The sequence below is a fragment of the Arachis duranensis genome, chromosome 7, assembly GCF_000817695.3.
Source record: "Arachis duranensis cultivar V14167 chromosome 7, aradu.V14167.gnm2.J7QH, whole genome shotgun sequence".
NCBI classification, from domain to species: domain Eukaryota; kingdom Viridiplantae; phylum Streptophyta; class Magnoliopsida; order Fabales; family Fabaceae; genus Arachis; species Arachis duranensis.
The window spans coordinates 76,051,229-76,071,665 of record NC_029778.3 but is presented as its reverse complement, the minus strand read 5'-3'; the positions used below and the strand labels follow the sequence as shown (position 1 = coordinate 76,071,665).

The following is a 20,437-nucleotide window of genomic DNA, read 5'->3' as shown; positions in this document are numbered from 1 at the left end:
CTAAAATGAATTTCTGTTGCAATGTATTTAGTTCGAATTTAATAGTTGCTGCCGAAGATAATTGGTAGTTGATACACTTGGTAAAAACTACAACTTTTTTGGTAAAAACTATAATTTAATAAGGAATGAATGTGATTTTCACTGCTAATATAAATTGTTTTAGTTTGTAAAAGACTCAGGAAAAAAAAAAAGGAAAATTGTATTTAGAATACAAATTAAGGTTGAGTTCACTTAGGTCAAAATTAGCCTCCAAATACAACCTAGGTCCTAGACTAAGATCTTTTCTTTTACATTGTCAAAATCTGCCATTTATATTCTCATCCAATAATTATAAACATTTATTACAACATTTTCTTTTGGTATTACATTTAATACAACTTTTAGAAGTTTACTATGCTAACTTCACCAATAACATTCCCCAACTCCTAAATAAACCCTAAACCTTTTTTTGCATTAAGAACAATATATTATACATCCCATAACTAAGGGAAACATAAGGCCCAACTATATGTACAAGTAATTAATTTAACGGCAGATTGTCTCACCTATTTTTTCCACCAAATTTAAACACATGCTTTAATTTTGAAAAAAAAATGATGCCAACCATAAACCCAAAAAAAATGTCATATATCAACAAGGAAAAAAACCTCTGGAAAATTATGTAAATATTTTAAGAATACCCTTATTAGAAAAATATTATTGAACTTGAATTTTTTAAATTATTTTAATAAAGACATTCCCAAACAAAACTCATGATGGGAAAATAAAATAAAATATTATGACATTATTTCACTATCCTTGCATAACTACCAAGCTTTGATTATATGTCAGTGTTATAACAAAGATAAGAAATCTTTCTCAGACCACATTGAAGCCTAAATTCAATGCCCCTTGGCCCCCCCTCCTAATAATCATGTTGATGCCTATGATTTATAGATAAAGAACGGAAACAAGGACCCCTATTATATTCAGAAAATAACCTATATCTAACCCTTGCCACATGTCATAAAAAATTAGCATAAGGATTTTGACCCAAAACAATTACCAAAAGATATGTCTCTCTTTTATCCAATATTTTTAAAACATAGCTTGCCCCTAAGATCAAAATCATATAGTCCTTTCATGTTTGAAAATTAAATTACTATTAGAGATATTTGTATTTGTAACCGTTGGAAAGCATTATTATTTATGGAAAGATGCATTTTCTTTTTCTTTTTTTCCTCATCAAATATCAAATCCTCCTTTTATGGGACAAGAAAGGTTTTGCAAATATTGTCTTCACATTCACATGCCCCTTTCACCACCGACCTTGCTCAATAAAGCTGGCATCATGTGGGGTCCTAAATTCCAATTATACATTTACAACCAATGTGCCATACTAGTTAGATACATTAAATGATTTTTCACACCTTCAAGGGCAAACATGGAATTCAACAATAGACCTTTTTCCAAGAGATATTTCATGCTTCTCAAACAAATTGACATTTATATACATAACCATTTATTCTTGATTAATAATAGTTTTAATTTAACACAATGTCAATATAAAATATTATATCAAATTTAATTTAGCCATTTACCAAAACAAAAAACATGCGACTTTAGAAAACTTTAAAATGCACATTAATTAAATTAAATGTTATAATTAAAGATCATTTCTCATATTCTTTTTTATTTCCTTTTAAATTATGAAGCTCAACAACCACACCAACCATTCCGGAAGGCGAACGAAAGTATAATATACCTCTGACAATACAATAGACCACATGCATGCATAGATTTAGAGGCATCCAAGGACATAACTGGCAATAAAATAAAACTTCAATAAAGTAGTCAAAAAGAGAGGGAATTAGAACATAACATGAGAATATATAAAAGAGAATGAAAGAAGGCTACGGATTATAAAATTCCTACCTACATATAATTTATGTACATATTATTATATTTTATATTTATATATATCATGCAATGTCTGATGAAAGATGCGTAACAGCTAGACAATCCCGGCCACTGGCCTGATATCAACAAAATTTTGGGGCATGTTTTTGATAAATCTGCATGAAATTAAAATAAAAAATGAAAAAAGATTCTAAAAAGAAAAAAGGGTTACTCCCAATGCAACGGTCCACACGGTTCTTTCCCCTTTTTTTTTTCTCTCTTTCAAAATGGCCAAAACACAAGTGGACAATGCTATGCTGCCATTGAACCATGCCACAGTCATGAGTCCCCACAACACACTCAGCCATGCACTGTAATACTGCATTATGTCCTTCCTTTGTACACCGAGCTAACTGGCTTTCTCACGCCGTTGGATTTGGCGTCGGATTTGGTCAATTTTTGCTCCGACACCTTACCCAACGACGAGAGGAAGAGAAACACTTGTATGCTTTTAGAATTATTTAATGCGGGTTTCAGAGATATTCAGGACACTAACGAAAATCTTTTGTTAGGCCCTGAATATTTCTTAAACAAGTATATATATTTTTGAAGCGAGTGTTCGCTTCAAAAATAATTGAAGTATTTCTTGTAAGAGAAAATGAGTCAGCTCAGGGAGAAAAAAGAGTACATGTTGTGGGGTCAGTGCCTCTGACCAAAAGTTGCTGCTACCTTTGCCTTGTGGAGTTGAATTTTTTCACCTTGGTGGTGGTGGTGGTTGTTCTTTGATGGAGTGAAAGGTAAACTTGGCATTGAATTACAGTTTTACCAATCCTGAAACCTGGAACCACAGTGAATGCAACTTGTGGATCTGATTCCACTGTCTGATCTGAGCAAAGGAGCATGTCATCATTCACACTCTCCATGTACACATCAGAGAATCTGCAACCTTTTCTCACTTGGAAGATCGAAACTTGGGGCTCGAAGGAGAAGGCCAAGCAGTGTAGTATCCACACCTTCTTTGCCATCTCGGCAAATGAGCCAAAGAATGCCGTGTCCGGGAACCCTTCTCCAGAGTTCAGGAGGTTCCTCTGGCTCAGGTTGCCGAAGAATGATGATTCCATCTTGGGGTGGACTAGTTTCAAGTACTTGACCCTGCAGAATTTCGCGAAGGATGATCTTGGATTCACGGCAAGAAACTCCCTTGCTTTGGTGGATTTGAGCTCATTGAACCGAGCGAAGAAAACTTGCTGCCGTTTGTTCCGGTCTGGAAGGGATTCATTCAGGAGGGAGAAATCAGGAAAATGGAAGGAATCAAACATCTCCCTGCAAACGAAAGACTCGATCGTAAAACACTTGTGATCTTCTACAAAGTAAACCACATCTTGTTCGATTGCGTTAACCGCAGCATCAATATCCCAATCAGTAGACCTCATCTCTTCCACCAGCAGCCTTACGAAGCTTCGAATGGACCTAACAGTGCTGCGAAGAACAGTGGCGAAATGGCTGGGACTTAAACCTGAAATGTGAAGATTGTCAAGCACAGATAACTGGCCACTTTGATTCAATCTTTTCTCAATTGATTTGTTGTGCTTGTTAGCTTCATCTAGCTTCTCCTTCAGAAATATGATCTCAGATTCCTTGAGTCGCACCTGAGATTCTAACTTCTTTGCCATAATCTCATAAGTGCTTATGACACTTTGCAGCTCCTTTGATTCAGCTGCAAGGATAGCCTTCTCTGGTGAAGGATCAAATTGCTTCTTCAAGTAGCATTGCTTTAGTTCAGACAAGTGTTTGAATTCAGATACTATCAAATGATCGGCAACTTGAATTCCATCAGGGTCATACGGAGACTGAGCATATTGCAGCTGTGCATATGCAGCTTTAACCGTCGAAGTGCTCGCAAAGAGCTTTGCAAGGAGAGCTTCCATGTTCACTCTTTCTAGAAGCTCTTCATCATGGTCATCTTTGTTGAACGACTGCGACCAATTTATTGTCCCCTTGCCAATGTTTCCATCATCCTTGAGATTCGCATCAGATATAACATTCTTCAAACCATCAACCGGCGTAATCCCAATCAGTGCTCTAAGATGAAGAACCTTGGCAAAATTCCGGGCCAACTTCTTGCTTGGGGTCACCGCCGATGGATTCACCGATTCCATGTACAAAAAGTGTCACCAATATCTGAAACTCAAGATGAACAATTGTGAAATGTGTTCAGTTCAAAAGTGTACCAAAATATGCAATAGTATGATTCACAAGGAGCCACTGACAAATAATAATAAAGTTAACAAAGATGATGGTTATAATGATAAACATGTTCATGTGAACACACTATTAAAAAGAAAAGCAAAATGCTTTAACACACAGATCGAGGACTTTAATAGAGTAGAGAATTTTTCTTCTTTTTGTTCTTCATACACAAAGTCCCTTATATTATGTATGCCTACCATAAAAAGTGCAAAAAGTGGTTGCTAACAAGAACAAATAGGAAGCAAGAGTTGAAAAAGAATATCAATGGCAAGATCTAAAGATGCATTAAAGTTCAGACTAGTAGTTTATCCACGAAATTCTAGGCATCTTATAGTTATATTATTAAGATGAATCAGCAATTAAAATTGAAATTGGCCACTTGAAATTATCAAAAAAAAAAAACAAAGAACACTGTTTCATACGATGAAAAAGCTAAACTTTAAGCAACAATTTAATCACATCCTCCCCCAGCAAAAGGAACAAAATCATCATTTCTAAAACACTTTATTGTATGATTGATTAGACATGTTGATCATTTCTGGTTTAATTTTTTTTTTATCCCTTTAAGAGAAGGAGCGTAGGAGGAGTAGGAACATCAATCAGTCAATTAATCATGACCTATTTGTAATATGTAACAGGTCAAATAGTTTGTTCCTGTGATTCTTTGGCATGAATTAGTATGAAAGTAATCATGATTAAACACAATCACCATCACACCATTATGAAATAAATATACTAATAAGGTAAACTACAACTTTCTATGGTGACTATTCAAATGCTGCTAAATCAATGAAAAATTGACCAATGTTTTTTTTAATTTAATAAGTAAAAAAATTACATAAATATTCAATCATAAATTGCCACATCAGTAAAAACGCATTACTTCGGTGGTGTATGAAGACGTTTGTATACACTTCTCTTGTACACCTTTCACGTTTGTTATACAAAATGGTCGATAAGAAGTCAGAAAAAATAAAAAATTGTTTTTTATATCACAAAAAAAAAAAAGTGTTCAAGAAAGGTGTAAACAAAAATGGTTCAAATATCATTTCTAAGGGGTAAAAAGAAAAGAAAAGAATGCATCAACTCAACTTATCTACTAACTTTGAAATCTTGCAATTAAAACCATGTAATTGGATGAAAATGTAAAAATTTATTACAATATCTTGTATCAAAATAATTTTTTTTTTTCTTGTAAACACATTATAGTTGGTGACTTGGTGTGAATCATAAGACCATAGGATTCCCTGAGTAACTGCATATTCAAGATCAAAAAGATTATTATTGCTATAAAGTAAGATAGTACTTGACATAGGCCAAAATCAAAGTGAATATCTGACAAGAACTTCCAACTTTAGCATCATTATATTTTTGAAAATTTATCAGCACATGGGAGAAAAATGCTTCATGTACCTTTACTGGGATATATTGCCTTACATACTGTAGGTGAGGCAACTATACAAAATAAATTAAACTAACTATAATAATCTAAATAAATTCTGAAATCTGTACAAATTATATCAAATAGTTTTTTGTATAAATATGTATAAGTGTTAAGTGTATGGTGGGTTCCTTTGGTGGGGTTCACATTTCAGAAAATTTCATAAAAGATATGAAGCATAAATATTTTTAAGATTCCATTGTACAAAAAGGGACAATAATTTAGGCAGAGAGACATTGGTGATGATTGTACTTAAAATTTATCAGAGACAAATTAATCTTTCAAAGGCTAGTAATGTTTCCCGTGACTAAAATCACGGTCTCTCTGAGCACCTATGCTGCCTACAACAATGGAAAATAAATAAACACTGTTGCAACAGTAACATCATTTCTTTGTTGCCCCCACACTACTCTCTAATTTGACTGTTTTCTCCCTAAATTCAACATTTGCATAAATTCTCATTTCACACAAAATAGCTTCACATAAGTAATATCATTTCAGCATACCCATTTGTGACATACATTCACATGGCTATGATAAAAAAAAAAAGTCAAAATCATACAAGATGAGATTCTCTAGTCTCTAGAGCTTTCAAAATCCACATTTCACCTTGTAGAGAGAATTTACCTATTTTTTTAGCATACTATTATTTTAGACATCGACATGTATAAAAATTAGTATAAAGTTTACTAGATATTAACATAGATAATAGTTATATTCTTTTTTTAAATATTAATCCTCTAAAAAGAACAATAAAAGTAGGTAGGTAGCTCAAAATATACACCCAGATAACATGCATAAAAGAGAATACAAACAAGTAAGAACTATCAAAATATAGCAACTTTAGCAAACTTTCTACTAAAACTTCCATTAGACAGATAAATCTAAAAACGAAGGCAAATAAATCACACCGTATTACCAAAATAATGAACAAAAAGCATATTCTATTAAGCATGTCACAAAATGGAAATATTTTTTTATAACTTATTTTTCCTATAACTTTATCAATATAAGATCGAGTATGGCCTCCAAGTGGCTCCCACACTCTTCCTTTAAAAGCGGAATAGAGAAAAAAAGTTGAAGTAAAAAATGCAGTAAATTGCTGTGAAAATCCCAAAAACCACAAAATTGTTGTAAGAGCTTAAAATAAACGAGAATCTGTACACACCTTTGACGAAATATCACGAGAAATTGGGTGAAGAGAAACAATGTATAACTGTCAACTTCTCATTTGTGAAAACGTAAATCTCAAGAAAACATTTAAAAGATTTGCCTATGTTTGTTGTTCTCCCAAAGTAATGACCCCTCTTCAAACACAACCTTGCCTGCAACCAAACACATACCAAGAGGAACTAAGTTAGAAGAAAACCATTAGATACACCAAAAAATCATAAATGGTATTACAGACAAGACTTTGCTCCAAACATAAACAACAACAACATAACACCAAAAAACGGGGACCCAAAATAATAATAATAATAATAATAATAATAATAATAATAATAATAATAATAATAATAATAGGGCATGATCATCAACAGTAACATCTACTTATATATAAATAAAAAAACAATAACATGAGAATCCAACTAGAAAGTCAGAAACCCCGTGTTCAAAGATGAAAACTTTACCCAAAAGGGTTAAGAAAAACGCAAGCTTTCACCTCAGGAATAGAACAGAAACGCCATGAGTGAGCGATTCATTGATTAAGTTTCTGATTAACAAAAACTTTATTGTGAAATCCTGACAGTGAAGAAGAATGAAGGGAGCCCAACAAATGAAAAAGAACCAAAAAGAGGAAGGGGGAGCAGTGATGTTTGAAGAGTTAAATAATAACCTTTGTATCAAACCAACAAACACTTGGTGTGCGTGTGGTTGTTTTTGTAATAAACTGTTTCAATGCCAGCAAAAGACTCCTCCTGCTTTGTTTCTAAGGTACTGTGTGTGTTTCTTCTATGATGGTTCCTCTGTTTTTTGCTCTTAAGCTTCGGAAAAACTTGCCCCTTGGAGAAGAGAAGAGAGAGCAGTGGGGTTCTGAGGAAGGGAGTTTTATTACCCTTCTTCGGTTCTGAGGGACAGAAATACCACAGCTGGAGGACAGAGAAAAATTAAAAATCTATAAATATAAATGGAGAGAGAGAGACAGAGAGAGAGAGAGAGAGAGAGAGATTTTCATGGAAATAGTAAGAGAGAGAAAAGAGAGACAGAGCTTGGAAACAGAGCAGGAAAAAAAATAGGGAGAAAGCTTGGAATGACCAAAAAGGACATGGACATAAATAAAAAATAAAATAAAATAAGAAGTCCTAAATTCTGAGTAGCCATTGGGAATTTAAAACGTCACAAAGGTCGAGTCGCTTTCTGTAAATTTTATATTACATTTATACCCACCCCTTGATAGTTGATCCTCCTGGTCCTGGACTCCTTTGTGTGCTAAATTTTCTTTAGATTTTGATTATAAAAATAAAGATAAATTATTAAAATGATATTCTATAGTTTATATTATTTACAAAAATAATTAAAAATATGAATAGTAAGTAAATTTTTTAATGATTTAAAAATGTGATAAATTAATCGTACATTAAATATATTCTAAAAAATTAAAATTCAGATTTTAATATATTTTAAATATTTATAAAAAATTTAAATGAAATGTAAAAATTATTTATTAAATACAAAAATAATTTGTTTCTTAGAAAAAGAATAATATTATTTATTTTTTACATTTTAAAATTATTAGAAAGCTTATTTTTTATTCATATTATTCGAAGTTATGTTTTCAGCAAAATATAACATTCTAATCATTTAATTTAGGGTCTAAAATTTATCAAAAATTTCAAAAATAGTCCTAAATTTTATTTTGTTTCAATTTTATTCTAAAAATTTTCGACTTGCATCAAATATACCCTCGACGGCTAAATTTTTAAAAAATTTAAGACCAATCTAATAATAATCTACAAAAATTATGCTTGATTTGCTTGTATTAAAGGTTGTTCTTATAAAATTATCGTTGAATTGGTCTTAATTTTTTTAGAAAATTAGCCATCAGAAATATATTTTATACAAATAAAAACTTTTAAGATAAAATTAAAACAAAATAGGGATATATTTAAAATTTTTGTCAAACTTTTAAAATAAAAAATATACTTTACCCTTTAATCTAAAAATAAATTTATTAAAACTACTTTAGTTAAGGTTTTAAAGATAATATCTTGTACAAAAAAATAAAATATCATATTAAATTTATTATTATATTAATTTTTAACACAATTCCTTTTGTACTGTATTTTTAACAAAATTCTTATCGTTCCTTATATTATTATGTTTTTCAAAATATCATTTATTCAAAATTATCATTATAATTTAAATTAATTATTTTTTATGTTAAAAAATAACATTAACAATTATTTTCAGCTAAACTCGGTCTCATTTTTTTAATACGAAATGTAACTGAGTATACTGGTATAAGAAAATGATAAAACTTAAATTTTGATTAAAAAGTATATTTAATATTAATCATAAATTTTAATAGTTAACTTAATTTACACTTAACATTATTATTAGTTTATTTAAAATGAAAGTGCACTTAAACGGAATTGTAGTATGCTAGTATCTTTATTTTTCAAGAAAATGATCTAAAAATAGAGGAGATGAGAAAGTATGTTTTGAAAATAAAAAGGAGAAAAGTGTAATTTTGTTCTCTCTCGAAAATTGAAAGGATATTTTCACTCAAAAAAATTATGAATTTTCTTGCATCATAAATTAAATATCCGTCAAAGCACGGAAAATTTCTTCTTAACAAGTGGCTTAAGAATATTTTATTTCTTTTGAGCAAGTGGGAAAGTTAGGATGGCATTATTGGGATTTCACTATACCTATTGTACGATTTGATAATTATAATGTGCCTGTGGATCCTCCAATCTTACATAGACCGTAGGTGGACTTCAGAAGATGAACGGCTTGATTTTAAAGACTGAAAGTTTCCGTGTTGCGCATTTATACGTAATGAGTGTACCAGTGATCTTAAGATTGACACGTGGCATTTTCTAATTTTCTATTGGCTGATACTATTCGTTGATTATTGCGTATACCTACCATAAACACAGCTTTTGCTGAATTCTGAAATTTTTTTTTTCGGTGACTTCTGAAATATAGTTTTGACAAGCTGTTGTTGACTGTTTAATTTTATTTCCTAATAATTGCACAATATATTTTCTGAAGATAAACATAAGAGTGAAACCTCACCAGGCTTTAACAATTTCACAAAAATTTATTTTGAGCTCAAATTTATCCAAATCCGCCAAATCAAACTTTGTTACAATAATCCACCAGATTAGATATTTATATAATTCGAATCAATAGGATTCGAATTAGCCTCGCACATAATTCGAATTGATTGAATTCGAATTAATATTTGTCAATCTTTCAACGTAGTTCGAATTGAATTGGGCCGAATTATGCAAGCATAGTCACACGTAATTCGAATCGATTTGATTCGAATTATGCATGAAAACTAACACGTAATTCGAATCAATAAGATTCGAACCACCAAAATATAAATCGAACTATATTAATTCGAATTAGTATGAAATGGTGAAGAATTGCATATTTCGAGACATATTGATTCGAATTACTAATACTGGGTAATTCGAATGTAATTGATTTGAATTATATATATATATGGTGCGAATGAAGTTGATTTGAATTAGTTTGGAGTGGTTTTCTATATATATGGTGGGAAATCATGTTGCTGTGAACAAAGAGGTGAGATGGCTAGTGAGGATAGTTTTCTAGTGCTAGTACACCACAGAGGATCGATTAAGAGAAAAACTCGGTCTGGCGTGAAGTTCACAGATATGGATCCTCTATGTATTATCGTGAGCCCAACGACCAGTTACGATGCTCTCGTTAGCTCCGTGCTTGGCAAACTTGGTCTGGAAGGAGTGAAAAGGGTTAAGAAGTTTTTCTATCGCATTCCAATCACGGTGCTCCACGATACGATGAAGTATGATTGTTTCACGATCGGGAGTGATGAGGACTTGCAGGTCATGTTTCTCTCTCGTAGGCAGTTTTCCGAGGTGAGGACACCAGAGCTGTTGGCGAAGTTCGTCAACGTAGTATCTAGCTCTGGTGGGTCGAACCGGAATGCCAACACTATAGCCACGGTGGCCAGTTCGAGCTCGAGACCTGCGGTTGCTTCTTCCTCCGTTCCAATGTATGAGGCAGCGGTCCAGCCTGCCGCCTCCCCATCGTTTGCTGTTGATCTCAGCGGCAATGTTGGAGACGAGGTTGGATATGGGGAACATCATCCGACTGAAGTACAGTGTCCTCCACCGGCTGGTGTTGGAGAGGGATTGTGTGATGATCCAGATGATGATGAAGTCGAGCCGGATATTATCGCTGATGAAAGCGACGATGATGTTGGAGCGAGTGATCCGATAAGGCCTACTGGTGGTTCTAGTTCTGGCACACATCAGTACCCACCCCATTTTTCATCTTTGGATCTGGATGCCATGAGGCAGGACGAACATCCTGGGCAGCTAGCTGGATTTGGCGCTAGAGATACCGAAGGGTCTGCCGGTATGACAGAATTCCAGGTTGGTCAACAATTCCAGGATAAAGATGAGGCGCTGTTGAGTGTCAAGACGTACAGCATCCGCCGAGGGGTACAGTACAAGGTAGTTGAGTCTGACTATCGCAGGTACGTGGGAAAGTGTTCTGAGTTTGGGAATGGGTGCACATGGTTGATTAGGCTGAGCCTCCGACAACGTAAGGGCATCTGGGAAGTCAAGCGGTACAACGGGCCGCATACCTGTCTTGCCACCTCCATCTCCAGCGACCATAGGAGCTTGGACTACCACGTGATAGTGACATTCATCATGCCAATGGTTAGAGCTGACGCATCCGTGAACATCAAGGTGCTTCTAAATGCAACGGCAGCTCACTTTGGCTTTAGGCCTACATACAGGAGGGTGTGGATGGCGAAGCAGAAGGCGGTCGCAATCATCTACGGGGACCGGGATGAGTCGTACAACGAGCTCCCTCGGTGGGTCTTAGGAGTTCAGTTGACTATGCTTGGCACTATAGCAGTCCTTAAGACCTGCCCTGTTCGAGTGGGTGGACAGGTGGACGAGTCTCAGGCTTATTTTCATAGGATGTTCTGGACTTTTTCCCCTTAATCGAAGCATTTCGTCATTGCAAGCCGTTGGTGAGTATTGACGGAACCCATCTGTATGGCAAGTATGGGGGAACGTTGCTTGTGGCGATTGCACAGGACGGGAATTCCAACATACTCCCTGTGGCATTCGCACTAGTTGAGGGTGAGAATGCTCAGTCATGGTCCTTCTTTCTCTCCCACCTCCGTCAGCACGTGACAACTCAGCCAGGTCTGTTAGTTATTTCAGATAGGCACAATGGCATCAAGACAGCACTTGAGGCACCTGATGGGGGATGGCTACCTCCGTCTGCATACCGGACATTCTGCATTCGACACGTTGCAGCGAATTTCGCCCTCACCTTCAAGGGAAAAGATGCCCGGAGGCTTCTTGTGAACGCCGCATATGCGAAGACCGAGGTGGAGTTTGACTACTGGTTTGACATCCTGCGCTCCGAGAATCCGGCAATGTGTGACTGAGCGAACCGAATTGAGTACGCGTTGTGGACACAGTACTGTGATGAGGGTCAGAGATTCGGGCACATGACGACCAATATATCAGAGTGTGTCAATTCAATCCTGAAAGGGGTAAGGAACCTCCCTGTGTGCTCGCTAGTGAAGGCTACATACGGAAGGCTAGCTGAGCTATTTGTCCATAAGGGTAGGGAGGCCGAGGCTCAGATGGGTACCAGACAACAATTCAGTCAATACCTAGTAAAGTGTATCGAGGCCAACCTGAAGACAGCCAGGTGCTTCACGGTGACTGTTTATGACAGGGATAACTCGGAGTACATCGTGGCAGAGACAACGCCAACAGGTTCATTCTCACTTGGTACCTACAGGGTCTCACTGGGGTCTCAGACTTGTGATTGTGAATACTTCCAAGCACTTCATTTCCCGTGTCCTCACGCATTGGCATGCTGTGCTTATTCACGTCTTACTTGGCAGCCTTACGTCCACCAAGTCTATTGCCTTAGTTCCGTTTTCGGTGTCTACCAGATGGGATTTACACCTCCCATTCCGGAGGGTTTCTGGCCACCCTATGTCGGGCCTACCGTTATACCGGATCCGAACATGAGGCGTGCGAAGGAGGGTCGTCCAAGGTCCACACGTATTCGCACCAACATGGATGATGCAGATCTGAACCGGCCAAAGAGATGCGGCCTCTGCAGGCAGCCCGGACACACTCGTCGGAGTTGTCCTCAAGTCGGACGACACACCGGGACAGTTGGGAATGAGTAGAAGCATTGCTGCGTCTGGTTTTATTTATTTTACATTCAACACATGTATTTTACTTCAGTTATCAACCAGTGTTCTACGTGGAACTAAGTTGTAACTTATAAGTTATGAAAGTTGAATGTCAGTCTAATTATGGATTTAAGTTTCTAAAACAAAGTTCATAAGCTAATGGGATGTCTGATAATACATAACATAATTAGAAAGTAACTGCTGCTTCAACAAATACCTTAATGAAAGCATACATATGAACGATAACCAACAAAGAAGGTACATAAGATAAACATAACAACACGACATACACCAATGTCCCTAAGTCATCTAAAGAGGTGAGACCCCGTGAAACAACGGCGTGGAACCCGTGTCCTGTGTGGTCGCCGTACAAGTGGCTCCTCGTCCTCAATCGAGTCGCTGTCGTCATCAGGAGCTGCCTGTGTCGGGGTCCTCGGCGGGACATGGACGGGTCTGGATGATGACGGGCCGGCAACTGAATGTGACCCCTGAGTCTGGGCCGATGCAGGTGTCCCACCAAGGGCAAAGGTATGCACAGGAGGCACCGTGGGTGGCTCGTTCAGATCTACGTCTAGCGGTGCCTGTGGCCCTGACGTGTGAACCCGTCCTGGTGCAGCCTCATCCTCCTGCATGATGGTCCTGATATCCTCAAGGAAATGCGGTCCACCGAACTTGGCAACAACGCCATTGCTAGCAAGGAAGTCTGGAAACATGGAGCCCGGACTCACCCATGGAGTACTCTCTTGGAGGGTCTGATCGTCACCGGGAACATCGACAAAATAATCTCCAAGAGGTCCACCCACACCACCAGCGTCAGCGTGGCTCGTGGGATCTCCCATACCAGATCCATACCACTCACCATCATGACCCCCTGATGGGGCCTATCAACCCCCGCTGCATCACCTCCTCCAGTTGCATCCCTCCCAGGCTGATGGGCAGCCTCCCTAGGCGCAGCTCCTCTCCTCCTGCCTCCACGACCACGTCGTCTCCCGCCACCCCTAACTGCGTCGTGAACGTCATCCATAGCTTGCTCCAACCAATCTACCTCACGCTGGCTACGACGTGTCCCGACTCGGGCTCTCCTCTCAATACGGCGTCTGTCAGGAACATCGTCGACTCGGTCCATCTCTGGAACTCGGCCTGCACCCCTCTGCGTAGCCTCCTCCGGAATAGGAATACCTCTCGGATCCCCCAAGAGCATCTCCGGTGAAAGGAACATCTTTCCATGCTGATGCCACCATGCCAAGAACTCATGGGAGGGGCCGGGATCGGGCACGATGTCGAACTGTAAAATGTGCTCCGCACGCTCCTGCCAGTGAAGATGCCAGTCAGGTAAGTGCGACGGGAACCAACGGTCACCTCCTCTCCCGTCCTTCGACATCAAGAAGTCGATGTTCAGGGCGGGACGCGATGGGGGCTGAACGCCACCAAACTGCGGTAACACTCTATCAACTTGATGCCACTCGACCACCGCAAAATAAATCAGGGACGTCACACACCGCCATAACATCGTATGCCGAGGCTCCAAGACCTCCGGATGGACAACCTGGATGACGTCGAGTGCGCTATAGGGCATCCATATGAACTGTAAAAAAACCAGATAAACACAATTTTATACTTCTGACACAAAATATAAACTGAAAGAACAGGTGGATATAGATATGGGTTCAGCGTACTTACATCCCGAGGCTGTAACAAGTCGATCTTCAGGTGAGCCATCTGCACGCGGGGTCCCTTGTTGCTAATCCCAGGATTGTAACCAGACCATCTGCGTAACAAGTTAAACATTTTAATGCGTTCATGACTCACTCTATAATGCATGAAACTGCTTGCATAATCGAAAATAGATACAATAGGCATACATAATACAAAACTATATCGGTACCTCGAGGCAAGGGGCCAGCTAAACGCATCATACCCAGTAGGCCTAAAAGTAGGAAACCTCCAGAAGATCCAAGACTGCAGTAACTGTAAAGGCCCAGCTAACTTCACGACATGTCTGTTGGCGACCCGGCACATGCACCGGTACAACCATGCTAGTGCCGCCGACCCCCAACTGTAGCCATCCATCTCCTCAAGCCGAGCAACATAAGGTAGCCATCTGATGTGTATACGATTGCCGGACTTATCGGCAAACAGCTGCGTGCCCAGTAACATCATCATATAGGCACGGCAAAGCGCCTAACTGTCTCCTCGTCCGCCCCGTCGGGACACTCTCCAAATGTCTCTTGGAACCAGGTGCAGTTCACTGCGAATTTCTGAACTTGGTTCTCGGGAGGTAAAACACCAAGTAACTCATGGAACCACTGCCAGGCGGGCCTCCCACCCTCAATGTAAAGGTGGAAGTCTGTCAGGCAACCACTGACGTAATGTCCGTCAACTGGCAACCCCAACTAGTATGCGACGTCCTGAAGCATGATGGTGCACTCTCCGAACGGCATGTGGAAGGTGTGCGTCTCAGGCCGCCACCTCTCGACGAATGCACTGACTAGGGGCTCGTCTAGTCGAAACCATCTGTCGTTCAGTCTCGCAAGATGGTACAAGCCAGCCATCTGCAAGTACGGAATGTACCTCTCATCAAGACGCATCCCCTGCTGCCGCCTAACGCTGGATATGCAACGCCGAGGCTGGGCAGTAGATAAACCGCACAATTAGAACATATGCACAAACCACTAACATATACAATTTACTTCATAAGGAACCGAAAAATAAATCGTAAAACTCAACATATAGTAAATGAATTATCAACATTGTCTTCAGAAATAGCTAACACAAACCACGTGAAAAAACCATTAACAAATACAACAATCACTAACAAGTAAAACCGTTAACAAAAACAGCTACCACATACCTCTATCATAAACCACTACCCTAAACCACTAACTGTCACTAAAACCACTATAAAAAACCATTAACAAAAACCCTAACAAAAACCAATAACAAAATCCACTAACACAAAAACCATTAACAAAAACCACCTCCCTACACCACTATCGTAAACCGCTAACACTGACGTAAACCGCTATAAAAAACCATTAAAAAAAACCACTTGCCCACACCACTATCCTAAATCGCTAACACTAACATAAATCGCTATAAAAAACCATTAACAAATACCACTTGCCTAAACCACTATCCTAAACCACTATCCTAAACCCCTATCCTAAACCGCTATCCCAAACCACTTCTCTAAACCACTATCCTAAACCACTAACAATAACATAAACCATTATCAAAAACCAATAACAAATACCACTATCACTAAACCACTATCATAAGACACAGACAAATGACACTATCATAAACCGCTTTCATCAACCACTACCATAAACCACTAACAGAAAACACTATCAACAGCGCAACATCATAAACCACTAACCTCGTCGTTGATCACCCCGGCGATATGAGCAACTCCATCCAAACGATAAAGCCTCCCAGGATCGTCCCCCATCGCCTGAATATGCCACTCCGGTCTTACTCGGCCCAAATGTTGGTCGTTTTTTCTGGGATTTGGTGGGGTATGGGAATGAGAAAGTGATTCGAATGAACTTGGTTCGAACTCCTTATATAGCCGAAACCCTTGTAATTCGAATCAACTAGATTCGAATTACTAACTCCCACCAACTATACCTAATTCGAATCAATTTGATTCGAAAATTACTCGCGTGCCATTCTCCCACTAATTCGAATTGATATAATTCGAACTACACTATCCTAATTCGAAGCTTATCGTTTCGAATTACTATGAAATATTGCGTGCATAATTCGACTCTTATTGACTCGAATTACGTTGAAAAAGTTCTTGCAAGTAATTCAAATGGAGTCAATTAGAATTACATGGAAAGATGATTCGAATCCTATTGATTCGAATTACATAAATATGAGTTCTGGTGGATTGAGGTATCAAAGTTTGATTTGGCTGATTTGGGTTAAAATGAGCTGCCCTTGGCTCATTTGGGTTTTTTACCCATTTATTTTCGTTCCTTAAAAAAATATAATGCCATCACGATTTTTTAAGGATTAATTCTGTAAGATTTTTTGCTTCATTCTTTAATATTTTTGTCTGAAGCTAACGGATCTTGTTTACATACACGGTTAAGTTAACACATATCCGACAACAATTTAATTAAATAAATTATTCTCTCTTTTTTTTCTTTTTCTTCTATTTTTTAAAAATCAAAACACTATCAGACCAACTCTTTTCTCTTTTTCTTCTTAATATCATTTTCAGCCACTATCATCACCAACATCCATTACTATTTTCTGTTCTCGTTACATCTATCTATTGTCATCTTTTTCTATTATTTCTGTTCTCATTGCACCAACCTCTTATCACCACTATTTTCTGTTCTCATTAATATAATCCACTGCCATCTCTTTCTACTATTTTCTGTTTTTGCTACACCAATTCACTGTCACTTTCTTCAATTGAGTAATTTTATCTATTTAAATAATTGAATTTAGTTTGGAATATAATTTTATAATCGAATTGTCTTTTTATGAATTTTGATGATTGAGTATATGAAAGAGTAATTTGGTAATTATGAAATGTGTCGGTATTTTAATTTGTTCGATATAAAATTCTCTACTTGAAACGCAGATTTAGAATTTAGTGTGAAACCAAATAGAGATAGGGGCAAGTTAATGAGAGAGGAATTGTGAGAATAAGGAGAAGAAAAAAGGAGAGAAGGTAGCTGTGGTGGCGTTGGGATTGTCGATGGTGAACAGAGAAGTAAGGGGAGAGATATGGCTTCGTAGTTTTGGTTCGGTCACAAAGAAAAAAAATGATGAAGTGGTGTAGCGAAAACAGAAAATGGTGGTAGATATTGATGATGATGGTGGCCAAAAATGATAGAGAGAAGAAAGAGAGAATACAGAGAATGGTGGTAAATGCTGATGATGATTAGGGACCGAATTGGGATTATACTTCGTCGATTGATTAGGGGTCGTGTTGACATAGAAAAAATCCATTAGTTCTAGACAAAAATATTAACAGAAAAGGACAAAGATTTTACAGAATTAATCGCTCGGAACTGCGATGGTATTATACTTTTCTTAAAAGACAAAGAAATTTTATAAAATTGTTAAGGGTCCGAATAAAATTTCATTTTAAACATAATAACTACATAAGGTTAGGAATTTTTATCTCGAGTCTTAAATTCTAATTAAGATTATTAATATTTTGTAAGGCTATATATGTAAGTATTGTTTGGTTTGATAGAAAATAAAAAAAATTAAATAAATCATTTTTTTGTTTAAAAAAATAAAAAAAAATTTGTGATTCCATCAATTTTTTTATTATAGGCAAAATAAGAAATTTTTATGTATTTTTAGTATTATCTTTAGTTATATTGTTCTTAACAATTATTAATATAAAATTAATTTTTAATAATTTTAATATATTATTATAATAAAAATTCATATTTAAATATTATATATATCAAATAAATAATTAAATCAAATATATATATTATAATATTTTATTTAATGATAAAAATAAATTTATTATTTTACATATAATACATATTTTAATTTACATATAATATAGATAAGGATATCAGCATAATTTTATTTTATTATGATTTTTTTGTCATTTTTTCTACTAAAAAAAACTTTTTTTTACTCAAAGAAAAAAAAACTTTTTTTCTATTTTTTTTCATTTATTTTCTTTGTGTCTAAATAACACATAAAAAAATTTCACTTCTCTTTCTATTTTTTCTCTTATTTTTTTATTTTCTATTTTCCATAAATATTTTTTTTTATGAACAAGATATATTNCAAAATTAGAAGTAATATTTAATGTGATATTTAAAATTGTTAACACTTATCAAAATAATTTAAGATCTTTAAAAATAACTAAATTGATTCTTAAATTTATAAATTGTGAATTCGCATCTCTCTAATTCTATTGATATTAATACAATGTTGACATAAAAAGTTACATTACGAACATAGCATCCCAATAAATAAAATAGAATATGTTTTCTTATTACTTTAAATTATAATAGACCACTAACATAAGGTGTTTTTATATAAATAAATAAAACAAAATGATTATTTTTAAATACACGTAAAACAATTTTGTCACCAAAATACGCAGGATCATTTTATTATTAACACCCGTAAAATGGAATTGCACATCACTTCAGCCTGACGTCTGCAAATTAGAGAGTGGAATCAACTTTTTAGACTTGGCTACTGACGTCCGCAAAATGAGATGCTTGCAAAATGGAGCCGGCAGCCATTTTTTTACTATCGCACGCAAAATGGGTCACACCTATCACGGTGCCTGTGAATTTGACTAAATCTGTGGTGACACCTGCAAAATGCCATTTCCGGTTTGGGTGAAACGGCGATGCAAAATTTGAAGTAGCACTTTGAGTATATATATGCGGTGGAGGGGACCAGATCAGCGCAGAAGGAAGGAAGGTATTCATACTTGAAGTGAGTTGATGAACTGAAGGGATGAAAATCAGAGATCCTAACTTCGATGTGCACAAAAACAAGCCAAGTGGACAACCTGCAAGACACTCTGATGCTAAAGTCAATAGTATTTTAGGTGATATGGAACATTTGTCTTACTTGCTAGGTACCCTTCACTTTTATCTTTGACCCTTTAGGTTGTGCCGTTTTTCAGTATTTAGTGCTTTTAAGTTACGTCCTTAATGGCTGGATTTGACGATTTCAGGCTTAATGGCACTGCCATTATCTTGTGTTTAATGTTATATCCTAACGTCATATTCTTATTTAATCGTCGTTCCATTATGTTACTATTCATCCAGAACAGTGCCCCCCAACTCAGATTCCTGGACCTCGGTTCTTTTGTCACGGGTATCTGAGTTTAAGATGTTGGGTTTTGCTCTTTTGATGGAATCTTAAAGGATTATTTAAGAAAACTTAACAGTTTCCTTTAGTTTCATTGGAGTGGTTATAGTCCCCTCGTTTTGTGAACTGTCGACCTTCTCCCACATTCTCTCTCCAGTAATAAATGCAGCATTAACTTAAGTTTAAATACAACATTTAACTTAAGTTTAAATAGGTTTTACTTGACCTTTTCTCTTTCCAAACCACTTTATTTTCAAAACCATCCTTCCAAATACGAACAGTCTCCTCTTTTTCTATCTGCAAATCTCCCTTGTTGGGTTTGCTTTGCTCCTGTCGCCATTGCGTCTTTATTGTGCTAAGGAGGGTTAGTGGAATTTTTATTAGCAAATTTTGCAGCAATCATCATTTGAGGCTAGTGAAACTACCGGTCCTTCCCCCCTCCCTTTTGTGTTTTTACTAGAGTAATTTCTTTGAATCCTTGTTCATTCTACATGCTATCCATTTTGCTTGCCATTTTTCCTATTTTTTCTTTGCGCCTGTTATTTCTTAATATGTTTTTTGTAGTAGGGGCACTACTATTTTTAGTTTTCAAATAGTTGATGATTACTATTTGACCCACTCTTCGTAGTTTTCCTGCATTTTGC

General features: G+C 36.6%; 2 protein-coding genes across 2 annotated transcripts; one reads left to right on the top strand and one right to left on the bottom strand.

Annotated features, from left to right (window-relative positions):
- Window positions 1-1,846: 1,846 nt before the first annotated feature.
- LOC107459778 (protein GRAVITROPIC IN THE LIGHT 1) lies at window positions 1,847-7,729 on the bottom strand. The gene is made up of 3 exons (XM_016078038.3): window positions 7,407-7,729; window positions 6,738-6,894; window positions 1,847-4,059 (listed from the first exon to the last, which is right to left on the bottom strand). Exon 3 carries the CDS (start codon window positions 4,035-4,037, stop codon window positions 2,604-2,606), a length of 1,434 nt encoding a protein of 477 aa, XP_015933524.1. The 5' UTR covers window positions 4,038-4,059; window positions 6,738-6,894; window positions 7,407-7,729; the 3' UTR covers window positions 1,847-2,603.
- Window positions 7,730-10,422: 2,693 nt separating this feature from the next.
- Window positions 10,423-12,200, top strand: LOC107459489 (uncharacterized). The gene is made up of 2 exons (XM_016077715.1): window positions 10,423-11,691; window positions 11,769-12,200. Exons 1-2 carry the CDS (start codon window positions 10,423-10,425, stop codon window positions 12,198-12,200), a joined length of 1,701 nt encoding a protein of 566 aa, XP_015933201.1.
- Window positions 12,201-20,437: the final 8,237 nt, after the last annotated feature.

Coding starts and splice junctions, on each gene's coding strand:
- LOC107459489 (XM_016077715.1), top strand. CDS start 10,423: ATGGATCCTCTATGTATTATCGTGAGCCCAACGACCAGTTACGATGCT. Junction 11,692..11,768: donor CTGTTCGAGTGGGTGGACAG/GTGGACGAGTCT, acceptor CGTCATTGCAAG/CCGTTGGTGAGTATTGACGG.
- LOC107459778 (XM_016078038.3), bottom strand. CDS start 4,037: ATGGAATCGGTGAATCCATCGGCGGTGACCCCAAGCAAGAAGTTGGCC.